The sequence below is a fragment of the Pseudorasbora parva genome, chromosome 10 (assembly GCF_024679245.1).
Source record: "Pseudorasbora parva isolate DD20220531a chromosome 10, ASM2467924v1, whole genome shotgun sequence".
NCBI classification, from domain to species: Eukaryota; Metazoa; Chordata; class Actinopteri; order Cypriniformes; family Gobionidae; genus Pseudorasbora; species Pseudorasbora parva.
The window spans coordinates 39,487,360-39,505,112 of record NC_090181.1 but is presented as its reverse complement, the minus strand read 5'-3'; the positions used below and the strand labels follow the sequence as shown (position 1 = coordinate 39,505,112).

At 36.9% G+C, this 17,753-nt stretch overlaps 1 protein-coding gene across 1 annotated transcript in view; it reads right to left on the bottom strand.

Annotated features, from left to right (window-relative positions):
- Positions 1 to 17,753, bottom strand: part of si:ch73-242m19.1 (uncharacterized) — a 44,961-nt gene that overhangs the window by 26,467 nt on the left and 741 nt on the right. The window contains exons 2-18 of the mRNA XM_067456100.1: positions 17,143 to 17,215; positions 16,928 to 17,038; positions 16,537 to 16,650; positions 16,255 to 16,449; positions 12,157 to 12,241; positions 11,782 to 11,933; positions 11,516 to 11,668; positions 11,314 to 11,415; positions 9,773 to 9,922; positions 8,269 to 8,339; positions 8,055 to 8,175; positions 6,065 to 6,268; positions 5,776 to 5,968; positions 4,510 to 4,634; positions 3,792 to 3,992; positions 3,567 to 3,688; positions 1,414 to 1,642 (exon numbers count right to left, since the gene is read on the bottom strand). Coding sequence (XP_067312201.1) covers positions 1,414 to 1,642; positions 3,567 to 3,688; positions 3,792 to 3,992; positions 4,510 to 4,634; positions 5,776 to 5,968; positions 6,065 to 6,268; positions 8,055 to 8,175; positions 8,269 to 8,339; positions 9,773 to 9,922; positions 11,314 to 11,415; positions 11,516 to 11,668; positions 11,782 to 11,933; positions 12,157 to 12,241; positions 16,255 to 16,449; positions 16,537 to 16,650; positions 16,928 to 17,038; positions 17,143 to 17,215 — 2,401 coding nt within the window. The remainder of the gene's footprint in view (positions 1 to 1,413; positions 1,643 to 3,566; positions 3,689 to 3,791; positions 3,993 to 4,509; positions 4,635 to 5,775; positions 5,969 to 6,064; positions 6,269 to 8,054; positions 8,176 to 8,268; positions 8,340 to 9,772; positions 9,923 to 11,313; positions 11,416 to 11,515; positions 11,669 to 11,781; positions 11,934 to 12,156; positions 12,242 to 16,254; positions 16,450 to 16,536; positions 16,651 to 16,927; positions 17,039 to 17,142; positions 17,216 to 17,753) is intronic.

Below are 17,753 nucleotides of genomic sequence, written 5' to 3'. Positions count from 1 at the left end.
TTTGAGGTACGCTTATATTGTTAGCAAGATATCTAAATAAAAATCTGGAACATTTGGAAGTAATAGGCTATTTTATATTCTGTTTTTGACCTTCTCGTCTCCTTGAACTCTCTTTTTGATAGGCATGCCACATTTAACATTTGAAACTTAATGTTTGCTATACATGTTTAAGCCAGAGTCTGAACCCGAATCAGAAGATGGTACTTACTGCTTAAGATGTACTGTTTTCACTCATTCATGTCTTTATGGTCTTAATGGGTTAGGGTTGCATTAGGGTTTGTTTGGGGGTTGCATGTAATTATGCATAATTTACTGTTATTACAATGAGTACTTACTATGAGTAAGTAGATGTAACGTAACAAGGACACCGTAAAATAAAGTGTTACCTTGTATTTTATAACATTATATTAGTGCTGAAACGAATACTCTACTGTTTATGTTATTACATAGTTAAACATCTGCCAACTGTGAAACATTTATGCATATTACATATGCTTTATAAGTGTTGGTTGATGCAAAAAAACTTGTAAATCAATGACCGTCATTTGTCGCACTGTCATTCTTATATTCACTGTTCATTTTCAGTAATGTGAAAATAAAGTAAGTATCAAATGATCTCTTACAGACAAGGCAATAGACACTCATTTTTACTCACACTCTCAACGGATCCAATAAATTTGGATATATAGTATACTTCATACTGAAACATTTTGGGAGCTTGGTTTCTATAAAGGCTGTTTTTGGACTAATGAGGTAGATTTGAGTTCTGAAAATTACAGGATATTTTATAGCACAAAGACCTCTTATATGTCAAAAGATTTGATAAAAAAATTCATGACTGTCACATGCCTGTCCTGTCTTGTGTGCACATGTGGGTTTTGTCATTCTGAGAATGTGCTCATGTAATTGTCTGATCCCTCCCCCTTGTTATCTGATTAGTGTTTGATTTCTCCCACCTGTTCCCTCTTGATTTCTTCCCTTTATCAGCTCCTTGTGTTTGTCAGTCTGAGTCGTATCCTTGTACTGTCTACGTCTTCCGTTCCCCTGTGACTTCTTTGTGGTATGTGTTCTGTTTATGTATTTCCTAGTTACGTTTTCCCCCTCGTGGGTTTTGTTTTGCATTTATGTTTTATTTGTTATAAATAAATATATTATTCTTCTTGCACTTGAGTCCTCGCACCATTTCCTTTGTATGTGACGTGACAATGACCCCTTTAAATAAAGCATGGGTTTTTTTCTTTAAAATAATACATTTAAATATAAATATAGTGAGAAACATGATAGTATTGCAGAATTTCTCATCAATACAATACAATATTAATAAAGTATTTCAATTAATTTTCCTATACATTACAACAAGTTTGGCAGTGGCATATCAGCTTATTTGAAGCAACAACAAAAAAAGACACGTACATCTCTCCGGATCTGAGAACTGTAGGTGGCACCAGGAGTGGCAAGCATGTGCCAATGACTCAGGGCCGCTTTCAAGAACCTTTGCTCAAGTTTGACTCTCTGAGATGGCGTTTTCGCTCTGTGCAGCTCAAATAGTTCAGTGCAGGCCCATTCAAGACCCTCGTACAGCCGAGACGCCACACACAATGAGGGGTGTATTTCTAAAAAATACACACTTTTCAAAGAAGGGCTGCAAAGTAAGCACAAGGAGACATCCTAAGACAAGTTTTTTTGCCTTTTATGCTTTTAGATATACATTTAAAAACACATTTGCAATTCATTTTGTGATGCATCCCTTAATGTGTTGTCATATTTAATAAGAATAAAAGGCCTGCAATATTCTTATTCATGCAGTCATGTATTTATATTATTTATTATGCATTTGGCAGACAATTTGATCCACTTGACATATGGCATTCCACGTATACAATTTTTTAAAATGAATGCATTCGCTGGGAATCGAACACATGACTTTGGTGTTGTTAGAGCCATGCTCGATCATTTAAATGTCATTTCAATGATAATGACAGGAATAAAAAATAAATAAGAAACAAGTATTAAAGAGGCAATATTATGCCCTTTTTCAAAGTCTTAATTTTGTTTTTGCGGTTTACTAGAATTTGTTTTTAAGCTTATTTTTCACATATCGGACATTGTTGCAGCACCTCTCTTCCCAGTCTGCCAGTAACACTGGATGTGTCTGAAATCACATACTTGGTACTTAATAGGTATTCTTTAAAGACACACCTTTATTGACAACTGCTTATTGTAACTAAAAATGTGACTATTTTATTGTTATTATTCTTTATTGTATGACATTTATTGTATGACGTAGCGCTTTGAGTTTTAAGAAAAGCGTGTTAGAAATAAAATGTATTATTGTTATTATTATTAGTTATTTTGAATAAATAATAACTTTACAACCGCTAAAAAAGTATGTTCTATATAGTATGAATTTGTGTTGTATTAATCCGTACGTACTACAGTCGCCATACTGTCATTATCATGTGAACAAGCGTCAGTTACTTCACTGCCATTCATATGTCCTCTCCCTTGGCCTCATGGGATAGTAAAGTGTCCATCATATGCACACTTCAGATCTCGAAGTAAGTCATCTGGGTACTCTTTTATGAGTACTGTGATTTCAGACATACATCTTTTTATCATTTTATTAAACTGTTTTTCATCTACTGTATAGTAGTTCCTCTCTATGAAGTACCTCCTTCCAAAAAGCGCAATGTGCTTTGATTGGTCGGATGGTGTATTGTGATTGGTCAACCGTTTCCAGCGTGTTTAAAAAATGTCCTGCCCCTTACGTGGCAACCTCCGCCAGTTTCTGTTGAAGCCAATACGGATAAACTGCAATTCACCGACTGGGCCCTAGGGACAGGCTCCAGGAGGGAGCAGAATCTCATTGAGTGTTAAAATTCCCAACTTTACAGCAGAAAAACATGAAAAAACATGCTTACAGCCTGGTACAAATTGTGGTTTTGGTCTAAACGGCTAATTTTGCCCTTCATGACAAATGTGTGTGTTTGGTGGTGGTGTGAAGTAAGGGCATGGCCACTTTGAGTGACAGGTGGATAGGCATTTATCCACAGCCGGTTAGTCACCTAAGTTCTGCCCACATCCTGCCTCTTTGCCCATTTGATGCGCAATGAAGCGCTGCCAAGATGGCAATGGCCAGCTCGTCTCTACTTTACACTTCAAAACTGCTTTTCAGAATCCTGTGGTTGACGTCACGGACACTACGTCCATATTTTTTACAGTCTATGGTTTCAACCCACTAGTAACTCATCTCAACCAGGCCTAGCCTTTGGGAGGAATTGTTTAAATGAGAATTATTGTGACATGTTCCCAGATGAAAACCGAAGTCTACACTCAGTTTTCAGGAGTTCAGGAACAGTATGCACTGATATAATCTGCACTGAAGAATAACTCCCTTTGGAGTGACTTTGAGCTTTGCAACTTTGCAGACATTTTACAATCTCAAACCGCAACATTAGACATAACAAAAAGTTTCATGTGAAAAAGCAATAATACAATTAAAATTAAAAACAAAGATAATGGGTCCTCTTAAATAAAGTAAACAGTGTAAACATTTTGATCTGTACCTGCTTCCACCGACTGATACCAAATGTTTAGGGATGTAGTTTGGTGGCAGGCCGTATTCGCTACGACAGCCATTCTGTCCCTCCCTCCATATTCTCACCAGATACTGCCGCTGCTCATCAATCTAATGCTCAGAAAACATCAGAGAATAAAAGTAATCAGACATCTTAGACTCTAAATTATTTTTTAGAAGGTTAAACATGATTAAACAGCAAATGCTTGGTTACCTGATTGTTCAGCACTAGTTTGATGAGCTGTTGATGGCTATGGAGACAGACGATTGTGTCCCTGTAAGCTTGAACAAAATATCCAGCAGTAAAATCGATCTGTGGCCTTCTGTGCATGACGTCTGTGATGACCTGAGCCAAACTGAACTGTTCCTCTGGGTCTGTGACATGCTGATACGCCTCCAAATAGCAATTCAAGAGCTGTGAATACAAGACGGCATTTTACCACTGGCATACACTTCTGTTCAAAATATTTGGAAAAATAAGTCATTTGAAAGAAATATATAATTATATTTTTGGCAATGATGCATTAAATATATGTATATTCTATATTAAATAATGTTTTTTTTAACTTTCTTTTCATCAAATAATCTTGGAAAAATGTATCTCAATTTCCACAAAAATATGACAACATTGATAATAATAAGAAATGTTCCTTGAGCAGCAAATCAGAACATTAGAATGAATTAAGAAGGATCAAGTGACACTTAAGATGCTTGAAGATTTAGCCTTACATCACAGGAATAAACTATATTAAAATACAAAACGGTTGAAATTGTAAATATGTTCCACAATATTACTGTTTTTACTGTATATATGCTCAAATAAATGCAGCCTTCGTGAGCTTCTTTCAAAAACATCAAACAATCCCAAACATTTGAACGGTAGTGTACAGTATCATTAAACCTGCACTTAACCGCAGTCACACATCACATACCTGTATTTTGTGCTCCAGAAATTCAGTTTCACATGTCCATATGTCTAAAAGTACAGCCAACCGATCCACATCCATTCTAGCCAAAGAAAGAAGTTCTCCTTCAGATCCATCAGATGCATGTGATCCTGACAGAACAACATGAAATGACAATTGTGAAACACAGATGACAATCAAAGGTGTCTTTAAACTTCTTAGATATGGCAGCTTTCTCTGCGACTAAATATGAGCCAGCTATTAAGCTCTCTTACTTTTCCTCACCTTCAATCACGTGACATAGAAACACATCACTGTCAATTCCCACAGGATAAAAAAACCAACAACCTACATTCTTTTCATTTTAAATATCCTTTATCACCTGAAAGTCCTTCTAATTATAAAGTAAAATTAGCTGTCATAAGTTTAAGTTACTTTACTTCTAATGTTTTGCAATATAAGTGAACATATCAGTCATAAACACAGTTTAAACAAGTTAGATATGTAGTGCATCCTACTTTATCAGCATCCTATAATATATAGCAAATCCTGGCTGCGTGTTTTTATCATCACAAAATGTAAACTATATTATGGCACAGCTCTATATAAGCTGGATATATATTTTATCCATCCTTGTCCACATATACATTTATAATACACACTATATAGCAAATATCAACTGCCTGATGTTGTTATTTCCTTGCAAAATGCAAATATATTATCACCTGGCTCTTTATATAAAGTTGGATATATTAATATGCCCAACTTTATCTGCATCAATCTACACAGTACACTCACATAAATCAATATGTATAGGCTATGTTGCAAATCTCAACTGCTTAATTGTTTATATCATTACAAAATGTAAACAATATTAATGCCCAGCTCTAATCTGCTAAATGCAACTATGAAGATATAAAAGGATATTTCACCCCAAATTTAAATAACCCCATGATTTACACAGCCTCAAACCATTCTAGGTGAATATGACATTCTTCATTCAGACGAACACAATCAGATCTATATTAAAAAATGTCCTGGCTCTTCTAAGCTTTATTGGCAGTGAATGGCAGCTCAAAATCTGAAGCCCAAAAAAGTGTTATACACCTAGGATGGCTAAAAGTTTCATTTTTGTGTAAACTATCCCTTTAAGACATTATAAACATTAACATCACGTTTTTCCTGTAAACCTAGTTTGAAACAATGTGTGTTGTAAAAGTGCTATACAAATAAACTTGACTTGAATTGTATATGCTATTGAAAAATGAGTATAATTGGAACCTCTGCCCTGACCTTTACTCCTCTGTATGAAATGAGATGCAGTGAGCAGCAGATGTTGCTCCAACTCTTGCAGGTCCACCAGGGCCACGTCATAGATGATGTAGAGACCCCGCTGGTCCTGCGTGTGGATGCAGCTCCCATCTGTGCTGTAGTAATCTTGGAGGTTTTCCACCTCGGGGAACTCCATAAACTCGGCACAGTGAACCTAAAACAGAAGAGATATTTATTTATTCTCTCTGCCTTTCACCTTGTATTGGTTAGCTTTTCCATAAAACGCAGGACGAATCTGCAAGTAAGGAACCTTATGGTCAACAGGACTGTTGTAGATGAAGTGATTTGATCCAAGAGCTCCGGTAGAGCCATCGTGTGTTTTGGCAGCATTCATCCAGCCCGTCTCCTCCATACTTCTCACCAGATCTCCTCCGACCAACTCCAGACCCGCGCCGTCCATCACCAGAGTCCTCTCCACTGACCGCAGGTAGTTCAGCATGCTCAAACAAGTACGCTACACAAACAAGAGGCCAGGACTCAATAAAACTGTATTATAGAAAGTAAAACTCTTATATGAGATAAATATTTCTCATATCTTACAGTCCCTGACAAAAGTCTTGTCGCTTGTGTACAAATTGACCTAAAGTGCCGCTGAAATATATTTCTAATCAAGATATTTTTACAAGAAATGGCTCATTTTAATCCCACCAGCTTTTGTGATAATGTTTCAGTGAAAAACTAAACTTTCAAAAAGTATTCTAATATTCACAGCTTCCCCTGTGACTAATATTGGATCAATTAGGTCTCAAGTGTGTATAAAAAGAACCCTAGTATGCTAGACCTTCACATCAACTGCAACTAGACCTCTGCAAACATGCCTAAGATTCACCCTGAGACTAAGGTTTTGATTATCAAGAGGCTGAAGACCAGATCCACTGCTGATGTGGCAGACACCTTCAATGTGTCTCAGCGTCAAGTACAGAGGATAAAAAAAAGATTTGAAGAGACTGGAGACGTTTTTGACAAGCCCAGGTCAGGCAGACCCCGCAAGACAACTGCTCGAGAGGACCGTTTGTTGGCTTGAAAATCCAAGGCCAGCCCATTTTCCACTGCAGCAGAGCTCCACGAGACCTGGTCACCTGAAGTCCCTGTGTCAACCAGAACAGTTTGTCGGATTCTGTCTCGAAATGGCCTCCATGGTCGAATCAGTGCCCAGAAGCCAGCACTAAACAAAAGACAATTGAAAAACCGTGTGGCATTTGCCAAGGCCCACAGCCTGCTAAAAGGATGGATGCTGGAAAAGTGGCAGAAGGTGGATTTTTCAGATGAATCTTCTGTTGAATTACACCACAGTCGCCGCAAATATTGCAGGAGACCTACTGGTGCCCGAATGGATCCGAGATTCACCCAGAAAACAGTGAAGTTTGGTGGCGGAAAAATCATGGTCTGGGGTTACATCCAGTATGGGGGTGTGAGAGAGATCTGCAGGGTGGAAGGCAACATCAATAGTCTAAAATACCAAGAAATCTTAGCTACCTCTTATATTCCCAACCATAAAAGAGGCCAAATTCTGCAGCAGGACGGTGCTCCATCACATACTTCCATCTCCACATCAAAGTTCCTCAAGGCGAAGAAGATCAAGATGCTCCAGGATTGGCCAGCCCAGTCACCAGACATGAACATCATTGAGCATATGTGGGGTAGGATGAAAGAGGACGCATGGAAGACGAAACCAAAGAATATTGATGAACTCTAGGAGGCATGCAAGACTGCTTTCTTAGCTATTCCTGATGACTTCATCAATAAATTGTATGAATCCTTGCCAAACCACATGGATGCAGTCCTTCAAGCTCATGGAAGTCATACAAGATATTAAATTTGGATCTCACAGCGCCACAACTTAATTTGCTGACATATTTTTGTATTTGCAGTAAATTTGTTCAATTTCTGTATAGGCGACAAAACTTTTGTCTTGCCAAAATTTGACCTTTCTGTCTTGATTAAATGATAAATATTTCTTCTGTTAAAATTATTTATTTCAGTGCATTAAACATCATTTGGGAGGGTTTTAGCTTTTCATATGAGCTATTTCTAACACCAATTGATTAATTAAAAGTCAGGTTAATATCAGGTATTTCTAGAAAATAGATAAGCGACAAGACTTTTGTCAGGGACTGTATATGAGAGAAATAACCCATGCAACCCTGCTATATATATATCTGTCATATTTTCAGAAAAGCATTTTTAAAAAAATGCTTGCTTTTCTAGACCAATACCTCTCAAAGTGACCTGAGTTTTACCTTGAGTTCTCTGATCCTGAGGTGTCTCAGGTAGATTAAAGACTCATAAGCTCCTCTGACTGTTATAAGCTCCTTGGCACCTTCTACAGCATCCTCATCCTTCTCAAACAGAAAATCGCTGCTTTCGAAAAGAACAGAGTTAGAGGACAAAAGAGCTGTTAAAAGAAACCCTAACACACATACAGACACAGGTCAGCATTTGGATTTGAATTACCCTTTATTCTTTTTCTCGGAGCGTTTCTGATCTGCATATTTAGATAAATGAGAAGTCTGTCCAGTGGCCACCTAGAGAAAAAAGGAAAATAATGTACACACAATAAAAAATAGATTCACTGCTTTAAAGTTAATAGGAAAGATGTATTTGCATTCTTGTGAATAGAAGCAGCTTGTTCCCACAGAACAGAGCTTTTATCTCTTATCTCTGACTTTATTCTTCCCAATTTCAAGTTTATATCTCACAGTTCTTACTTTTTTGTATATTTCACAATTTAGAATTTTTCTAAATATTTTCCCCTTTTTTGTTCTTGCAATTCTGACAGTTTAAATTCGGAGTTTATATCTTACAACTCACAGTCAGAATTTCAGACTTTTTTCCTACAATATCCAAATTTATATCACACTTTTCTTTTTCTCGCATTTCTGACGTTATTTCTCGCAATTTCAAGTTTATTTTTCACAACTCTGTCTCTTTCCCCCCCCCCCCCGCAGTTCTGATGTTACTTCTCGCAATTCTGAGTTTATATTTCACAAGGAGATAACTCACAATAGCAAGATATAAACTTGGAAGTTATAAAGTCTGACATGTAAGAGATAAAACCAGAATTGTGAGATAAAGCTGCAAGAAAAAGTTTGTGAACCCTTTGCAGTATCTGTGAAAATGTGCATAATTTTAACAAAATAAGAGATGTCTTACAAAATGCATGTTATTTTTTTATTTAGTACTGTCTTGAATAAGATATTTTACATAAATTGAAAGATCGAGGTAAATTGTACTTCATGTCTTCTGAGAAACATGTAAGAATCTTCTCTTGCTTCCAAAGGGCAGTACTAAATAATAATAAAAAAAGATATTTAAACAAAATAAGAACAATTTGGACATCTTCATCCCGTTCAAAAGTCTTCAGCCCCAGGCTCTTAATGCATTGTATTTCCTTCTGGAGTATCAGTGAATGTTTGAACCTTTTTTAATAGTTGTGTTTGAGTCTCTCAATCGTCCTCAGTGTGAAAAGATGGATCTCAAAATCACACAGTCACTGCTGGAGAGGGTTTAAATATGCAAAAGGCACTGGAAAACTGAAGAATGTGCTGGACCTGGAGGATTTTTCTAAAGAACATTGTGCAGTTTAACTGCTCAGGACAAACACACATCACACAAAACACACACATAGCCGTGGATCATCCAGGGAACCACAGAGACTCAATGGTTCATAAACTTTCTGTATGATCTCTCTAATTTTGTTACAATTATTCACATTTTCACAGATTCTGCAATGGGTTCACATAACTTTTCTTGCAACTGTATATACTCCCAACTGAGAGAAGTCCAAAAAAGTCACAATTACCTTTTTTTATTGTTTATTTTGATGCTGAAAAAAGCTTCCCTATACTTGTGAACAATGTGCACCAAAGTATAATTGACAACAAGACCAGGAATATGAATTTAAAGAAGTAAAGATTTCATGTTGACATTATAATTTAATATTCACACATATGTTCACCTGAGGCATGTAATAAATGCGTCTCCATATATCAGACGTTTCTTTGAGAGTTGCTGTGCTGATGGATGGAGGATTTGTGGGGTTTTCTGGTTGATAAAGAGATGCACTGTACTGCTTCAAAGCATCAGTCACTTCCTGAAGATCTGACTCCTTTAGAAGAACGTGCAAAACAGAACCAGTAGAGTAATGTTGGAGTATTGTAGTGTAACGTTAGTTAATGCATTAGTTCATATTAAATAACAATGATCCATGCAGTTGTTGCTGTATTTATTAATATTTGTTAATGTTGTGTAATAAAAATACAAATGTTCATTGTTAGTTCATGTCAAATCAGGTCCATTAAAAATAATATTTACAGATTTTTTTTCATAATGTATTAGTAAACAATGTAATAACATTTACTCAAATTAATAAATGCTTTAGTAAATTGTAATGCTTTACTAAATGTTAAAGGTGGGGTAAGTCTTATTTCTAAACCGTTTTAGAAAAAGGACACTGGCCGAGTGGAATAACAAACTTGTAGCCAATCAGCAGGTAAGGGGCGTGTCTACTGTTGATGGTGGGAAGAGCACTCACTCTCGCTCTGTGCACGTCATTATTCAAAACACACGAGTCACACATGACAGACATTAGCCGAGAACTAGCCTAATATAATATATGCTGCTCGACTATGCTCGTGTGTCATGTTCGCTTGTTAGTCCATTTGTGATCGTATTGTGTCTCAATTCAGCGATGATAAAGACCCGTTCATTTCCACACCGTATGGAGCATCTAAATCTCCTCCCTGTGTGCTTCAAGCATCAGCTCACACAATGTCTCCGACAAGTAAGATACTATACTCCTAATATATGTTTGCTTACTCTTTTCATGATCTATATAACCCTTATCCAGTCATAATTGTAATATGTCGGTAGCTGGACTGTCGGCTCGTGTTCTATAGAGTTGTTCATGAGAACAGTTTGTGATTTTGTGATCGCTATGACTCTAATCTGGTCATAAATGTAATATGTCGTTAGCTGGACTGTGTGCTTGTGTACTGTAGTTGTTCATGAGAACGGTTTGTGTGTGTTTTTGTGATTGCTGTAACTCTAATCTTGTCATAATTGTAATATGTTCGTTAGTTGGACTGTCTTGCTTGTGTACTATCGAGTTGTTCACAAGAACGGTTTGTGTTTTTGTGATAGAAGGGATGACTTTTTTATTGAATATTCGACCTGGATTAGATACACAGAGATTCTGCCGTAGCCGTTGATGCCTCTGCTCTGGGTTACGTATGTGTGGGGCGGCGCTATCAAAATAGGGGCGAGACCCTTTTGGGGGTAGGGGCGTGTTTGTTTTGGTGATTTGAAATACCAACAACGGTTACCAGATAGCACTTACCCCACCTTTAACAAATGGTATACTATCAAATTTCCAGTATAATGTGCTCTGACAAACTTCAGTGCGATTGAACTAATACTGACATTAACCAAAGAAAACCTGACAAAAAGTTTAGTTTATATGAAATGAATAATATATGAGCGGCAAATTCAGCCGTTCACCTCCAGGAACTTGCTGTGCATCTGGAGAAGTTCATCCATTGATCTGAGCTCCTTGAGTTTGGCTATTTGTTTTTGTTGCCAAGGATTTCGCTTTGGTTTTATCTGTTTGTTTCCCACAGGAGGCACAATAGAGATAAGACATCATATTCCATCGCACAGTTCATGAATTATCATATATAAAAGTACTGTTGGCTTGTCTCACCTGTATATGAGGAATCCAGTTGGACTCTTTTCTGAGCGCCGTGTTCAGACTTTTTCTCCCAATCTTCCTGTCTGCCGCTTCAGTGCTGTCGTACTGCAAGAAGGTCTTCATCTCCTCCTGATTTTTAAAAACACTCTGAAACAGGTAACTAACCTACATAAAATAGAAACAAATCACGTTGTTAACAGTAACCATTTTCATAATGCTGCGAGAAATCATCATGTTGTAGAATTCATTTTAAGATATCATTGACGCAATTTGATTACCAAACTAAAAAGCTCCATTTCATCTCCAGCTGTCTTGATGTTGCTCATATCAAATTGGATGTTGTAATGTGACAGGAGGAAGTCCAGTTGCGCTTTAAAATCCTCTATATTGGTCGAGTGCAAGGGGACCTCTGACATTGATACAAATACCCCTGATGGGTAAAAAAAATCAATAAATGCATAACATCTAATAACATTCAGTTAAAGATCTTTATCTAAAGTATATGTCAACTTGTTTAAGTAGGACCTATTATGTTTTTTTGCATTTGAAACTTTCTTTTAGTGTACAATGTTGCTGTTTGAGCATAAAAAAGGTCTGCAAAGTAAGAAAGCCATTCCAGATGGAGAGAGATAGATCAAAAACAGGTTCATTACCAGAAAAATATGCAGGAGATGTCAAATCTACAGCGTTGGACATCTGATCATCATTCCACTCGGTCGAAGGGAGATAATGAAGAACCTACAATCAGCATATAATACAAATTCAAATCAGATTGTTCTTATAATCATCATTAGTTGTTAGTTGACAAACTTCATAGACATTGAGATGGATGTGTCCTCCACCTATTAACACAATATTTTATGTAATTATGTTCAACAAGGTTCGAGGAAGATAATTTATAGCATAAACACAAACTAAAAAGAAAATTCATTCCAATTAATTGAGTTGTGGCCCCAGAATGAGTTATAGTTATACATTTCAGTTATTAACAGTTAGCATAGTACATGGAGTAACATATTTATTGTAGCTAAGCATGTAAAGAACTTAATGAACATTGGGATTAGCACAATCATTTCTCAGTTTAGAGTACATCTCCACGAAGCCATCCACAACATGAGAACTACTCTTCAAAATCACACAGATAGCAGAAACATAACAGCATGAAGCACTAACAGGTCTTTCCCTTTCCTCAAAAACACATAAAATAACACTTCATTTGAACATTTATCCTCCTCGTCCTGTCCTATGCAAAGTGTGCTAGCTAGAACTGCCCAATTTTCAAAGTGATCAAGACAATAACATTGTTATTTTATTGTTATCAATTGACACTTTGCACTTTATTTTACACGATGTGCAACGTATAGTGTACTCACCTAAGAAAGTGCTGGGTAATATAAGGCAACTACATGGGTTAAGGTTAGGTTTAGGGATCGGCTCGGGGTTAGTACCTAGTTATTACTCAGCTACCATGAATTTATTTAAAGCTGCAGTACATAAGTTTTGCCTCTTTGGTGCCATCTCTGTTTGAATCTGTTTGAGGAATTATCATTATTATGTGGGTTGTGCATCAGCACGGCTCCTCAGAACAGTATCCACACCGGTGCGGTGGATGAATGACAGCCACACATACTCCTCAAACATTAGATTCATGTGCACCGCACCGTTGTGTGGATACTGTTCTGTCTTGGAAGTATGACCAACAAGAACAAGTAAGTAACATGTCTGCCACTTTTGTTCAGACCAACTGAGAAAAAAGCCATTACAATAAATGGTGCTACCAATGGTGATTAAATCTAATGATTGCTTAGCTCATATCACATCAAACCGTGCAAATTATTATTATTGCTCAAATTGTTAATGTTAACAACATCAACATTTGGTGATTACATGTATTTAGTGTGTATTAGTGGTACTTGTACTGTAGAAGTGTGGGTTTCAATTTCTGTACAGTTTAATCATTTGCTTTTGACTATGGATAAATCTCCGGTTGTCATTGATTATTGTCGTTTGGACCTTTTTGGAATACAATCCGCCATCAAAATGATAAGTTTAATTTAATCTCAGCTGCTGTGAGAAAAGGCTATAAATGATCCGTCACCTGCAGCATCCTCATAATCGACACGATTACTAGCTGGACTCCTTCTTTATGTATACAGACGAGAAGTAAAGACGCAAAGACAAACGGCGATATGCTCAAATTTCCTGTGGAAAGCTACCAGTACAACTCAAATTATACACTAGAAGAAAAGGTTCTATCAGCGCTACGTATTTGGAACCCGTAAAAGTTTCTTTATAGTACCCTTTTTAAGTAGCCTAGAAATCTAGACGCACCCTAGCGGCAGCAAATTTAATCTGCCCGCAAGTGTCGTCTAGGAACTCTCAATACCCTTCTGAGCTGTATTCCTCACAATCTGGACGGGCCAATCACATCGTGTATAGACGGCGGCGGTCTTTCGAATCAGCTTTGACTGCGACTCTGGAAGACTTGGAGTTAAGCTTTTCTCTGAGAAAAGAACAAAGAGCGGCACTGAAGTCATTCTTAAGAAGGGAAGATGTGTTCAGAGTTTTGCCGACCGGATACGGCGAATGTTTAATCTATCAACAAGCTCTGTTTCACCGTCGTTGCTCTGGTTGGTGTAGCCCTATCCTATCGTGTGCAGAGGGAGTCTGAAAGACAACCGTTTATCCCGCCCCTCGGATTGAGCCCTGTCAATGGTGAGTTTCCAGACCAAACATCTTGATGTGGTTCTGGCTTGTCAGGCTACTTTTTAAGTGCCAAAAGGGTTCTTTCTTGTCATTATAGAACCTTTTTAGCATAAACGGTTCTTTGGAATTGACTCTACACTGTAAAAATATGTTGTTGTTTTTTTTGAGATTCGACAACCTTTATTAAAATATTATTAAAAGATTTTGTTAGCATATTGGGTAATTGTGTGTGTTTTATTTCTGATGACGCAGTGAAACGTCAAATAGTGCTATTTTCATGATTTATTAAATTTTTTATGTGGTTCAGATACAAAAATATTTTGAGTTTCTATTTATTAAACAAATTTCTTTCATTTTATCAACTCAAATTTTTAATTTCAATAAACTAAAAATTTTAAGGCAACCAGGTTACTTACTTTTTAAGTTAAACCAACAAAAAACAACCAAATTTTTTTACAGTGTAGAAACTCAAAATATGATTGTATCTGAACCAAATAAAAATGGATAAATCATGAAAATAGCACTATTTGGCATGTTTCACTGCGTCATCAGAAATAAAACACACACAATTACCCAATATACTTACAAAATCTTTTGAAGGTCCCATTCTTTGCGATTCCATCTTTCAAACGTTAGTTAGTGTGTAATGTTGCTGTTAGAGCATAAATAATACCTGTAAAATTATAAAGCTCAAAGTTCAATGCCAAGCGAGATATTTTATTTAACAGAAGTTCCCTTTCAAAGCCTACAGCGAACGGCCGGTTTGGACTACAGCCCTGCACTTCCTGCTTTAATGACGCAAAACCGTCTGTTGACGAACCCTCCGCCCACAAGAACACCCAAATCCGGGGGCGTTGTCCTTTTGCTCGCGCAGGAAGCTTTGTTTTTGTAGAGTGTGTTTGTCGCCATGCCATTGAAACGCTTTATGTCAAATCACCTTTGTTTGGCCTTCCCACGGACGATGTACGTAGAGATCAATGGCTACAGTTTATGGTTAACTGTTTAGCTTTGTTAACTAACGTTAGATGGTAAACTTAGCATATAAAAGTGTAGTAATTCATTCCGACACCATCGATTGTTGGTGTTTGTAATGATCAGTTTAAACTTCTGAATAGACAGCTTACCATTCTGAAACATCCAGCAAAAGTCTTTCCTGAGCAGGTTGTAATCGATCATCTTCGATATTCTCCGGGTCTGATTCAGGCTCAAATTGATAAGGCAATATAGACATTTTTGCAATAACATTGAGCGCGCGTATCTACCCGTTATGGTAAGAGGCGGGACCTTTCTGGGCAACGTGCTAAGCTGCTGTCCAATCACAGCGCGGGAAGCGCTGGCCTAATCAGAACTCGTTGCGTATTTCTGAAGGAGGGACTTCATAGAACAAGGAAATCATCAGGCCGTTTTTAGGACAGAGGAAACGGCGGTATACAGATAAGTAAATTGTGTGAAAAATACTGTTTTTTTACACGCGAAACATGAACTCATGTTATATTGCACACTGTAAACATAATCAAAGCTTCGAAAACACGCGAAGAATGGGACCTTTAATAATATTTTAATGAAGGTTGTCGAATCTGAAAAAAATGTTCATTGTATTAACTCAAAATTTTAATTTCAATGAACTCAAAATTTTAAGGCAACCAGGTCACTTTTTTTCTAAATATTTTTTTTACAGTGTAAATGCTATTTTTTTTTTAACCTTTTATGCTAAAAAGGTTCTATTATGACAAGAAAGAACTGTTTTGGCACTTAAAAAGGGTTCTAGAAAGGGGTTCCAAATACATACTGATAGAACCTTTTAAGGTTCTATATAGAACCTTTTCTTCTAAGAGTGTAACATTATTACAGGCTTACCGTTGTGAATTGGGCGAGATAGAAGGAGATCGTTTTTAACATTGGCTGGTTGTGTACTTGCATTTTTTGGGGGATAATTTTTAACCAAAAAAAGTTACGGACTGCAGCTTTAAATAATAAGCAACTAGTTAATAACGAGAATTGGACCCTAAACTAAAGTGTTACCCAGTGTTCTTATGTATTCTCACATGCAGAAAGTGGTTGATGCTTTTGACGGAGTGCAGATGGCAAATAAGCCACTGCAGGTAAATGATGACATCTTCCTGTGAGACCACAGCGATGGGGCTCTCCACACCGGCCAGGAGCTTCTCTCTGGACACGGCAAGACGACGTGCCCGGTGCACACAATCCTCAAATTCACCGCTTAAATGTGTGATCTGTTTCTACATAAAGCAATGGGGATAGGATGAATAGATTCATTTTGCCACTGAATGCATGAAAATATTGAAAACTGCTGAATTAAAGATTACTTTATATTGAGGATATAGTTTCTCCAAGACAGTGGAATGGTGACCAAACCTCCTCCATCTCAGCATCAGCTGGTATTTGCACCGTGCCAGTTTATATGTTTGATCTGTGTAAAACTGTTGTGAAAGAAGACAATATTTTCAGATATGTTTAAGTCCCATGATTTATTTATGACTTTACACAATACAGATTGTTTCAAAGCAGCTTGACGGAGATAAACAGGATAATAACAGAATCAATGATGCAACTTAAATTCTGCCCGAAAGCAGTTTAAAAAAGACAACAGTGCCATTATTCAGCTAACATCAGTTTAGTGTTGATTCAATTCATGTCATTAACTGTGTAAAGTTAATCAGTAATAAAAGGAGCACAATAAAACAGCCCATAACCTACCTGATGGAGTAGTAAGGGCAAACCTTCAGGTGTGTGTTCTTGTGTCAGACAGCTCTCCATCTCCATCTGAGCCACGTCTGCTTGTGACACGACAGGCTTTGTGGACGAAACCTACATTCACAGGTCATTTACAACAATGACAACAAGAAATGCCAAATAAACAGATGCAGGAGCTTAAAAAAAACTGAAGAACTCAAATAACTGTACAAACTCACTTGCAGTGCTTTGAGGAGCACCTGCTGCCTCTCCATTTGAAAGTAAGATGCATCTTTTGGAATATGGACAGAGCTGAAAGTTGGAAAGAGTAATATTTTGGTGTAATCGATAGGGGAAAAAGGCTTTTGCAACATTGCACTACCCTTGAAATGTTTTGGGTGGGTAATATTTTTTTTTTCTTTTTTTTTGGGGGGGGGGGGGGGGTGCTTAAAGAAATTAATACATTTATTCAGCAAGGATGGATTAATTGGTCAGTAGTATAGTACAGTATAATTTGACAGTATAGACATTTATAATGTTGCCAAAAGCTTTATATTTTAGATAAATGCTGTTCTTTTGAACTTCCTATTCATCAAAGAGTCCTGAACAAATGTGTACACAACTGTTTTCAACATTGATAATAATCATCTTTATTGAGCAGCAAATCATCATTGAGTGATTTCTGAAGGATCGTGTGACTCTAAAGACTGGAGTAATGGTGCTGAAAATGCAGCTTTGATCACAGAAATAAATTGCATTTTAAAATATGTTTAAATAGAAAACAATTAGTTTATATTGTAACAATATTTCACAGTAATACTGTTTCTCAAATTAATAGACTTATTTCAAA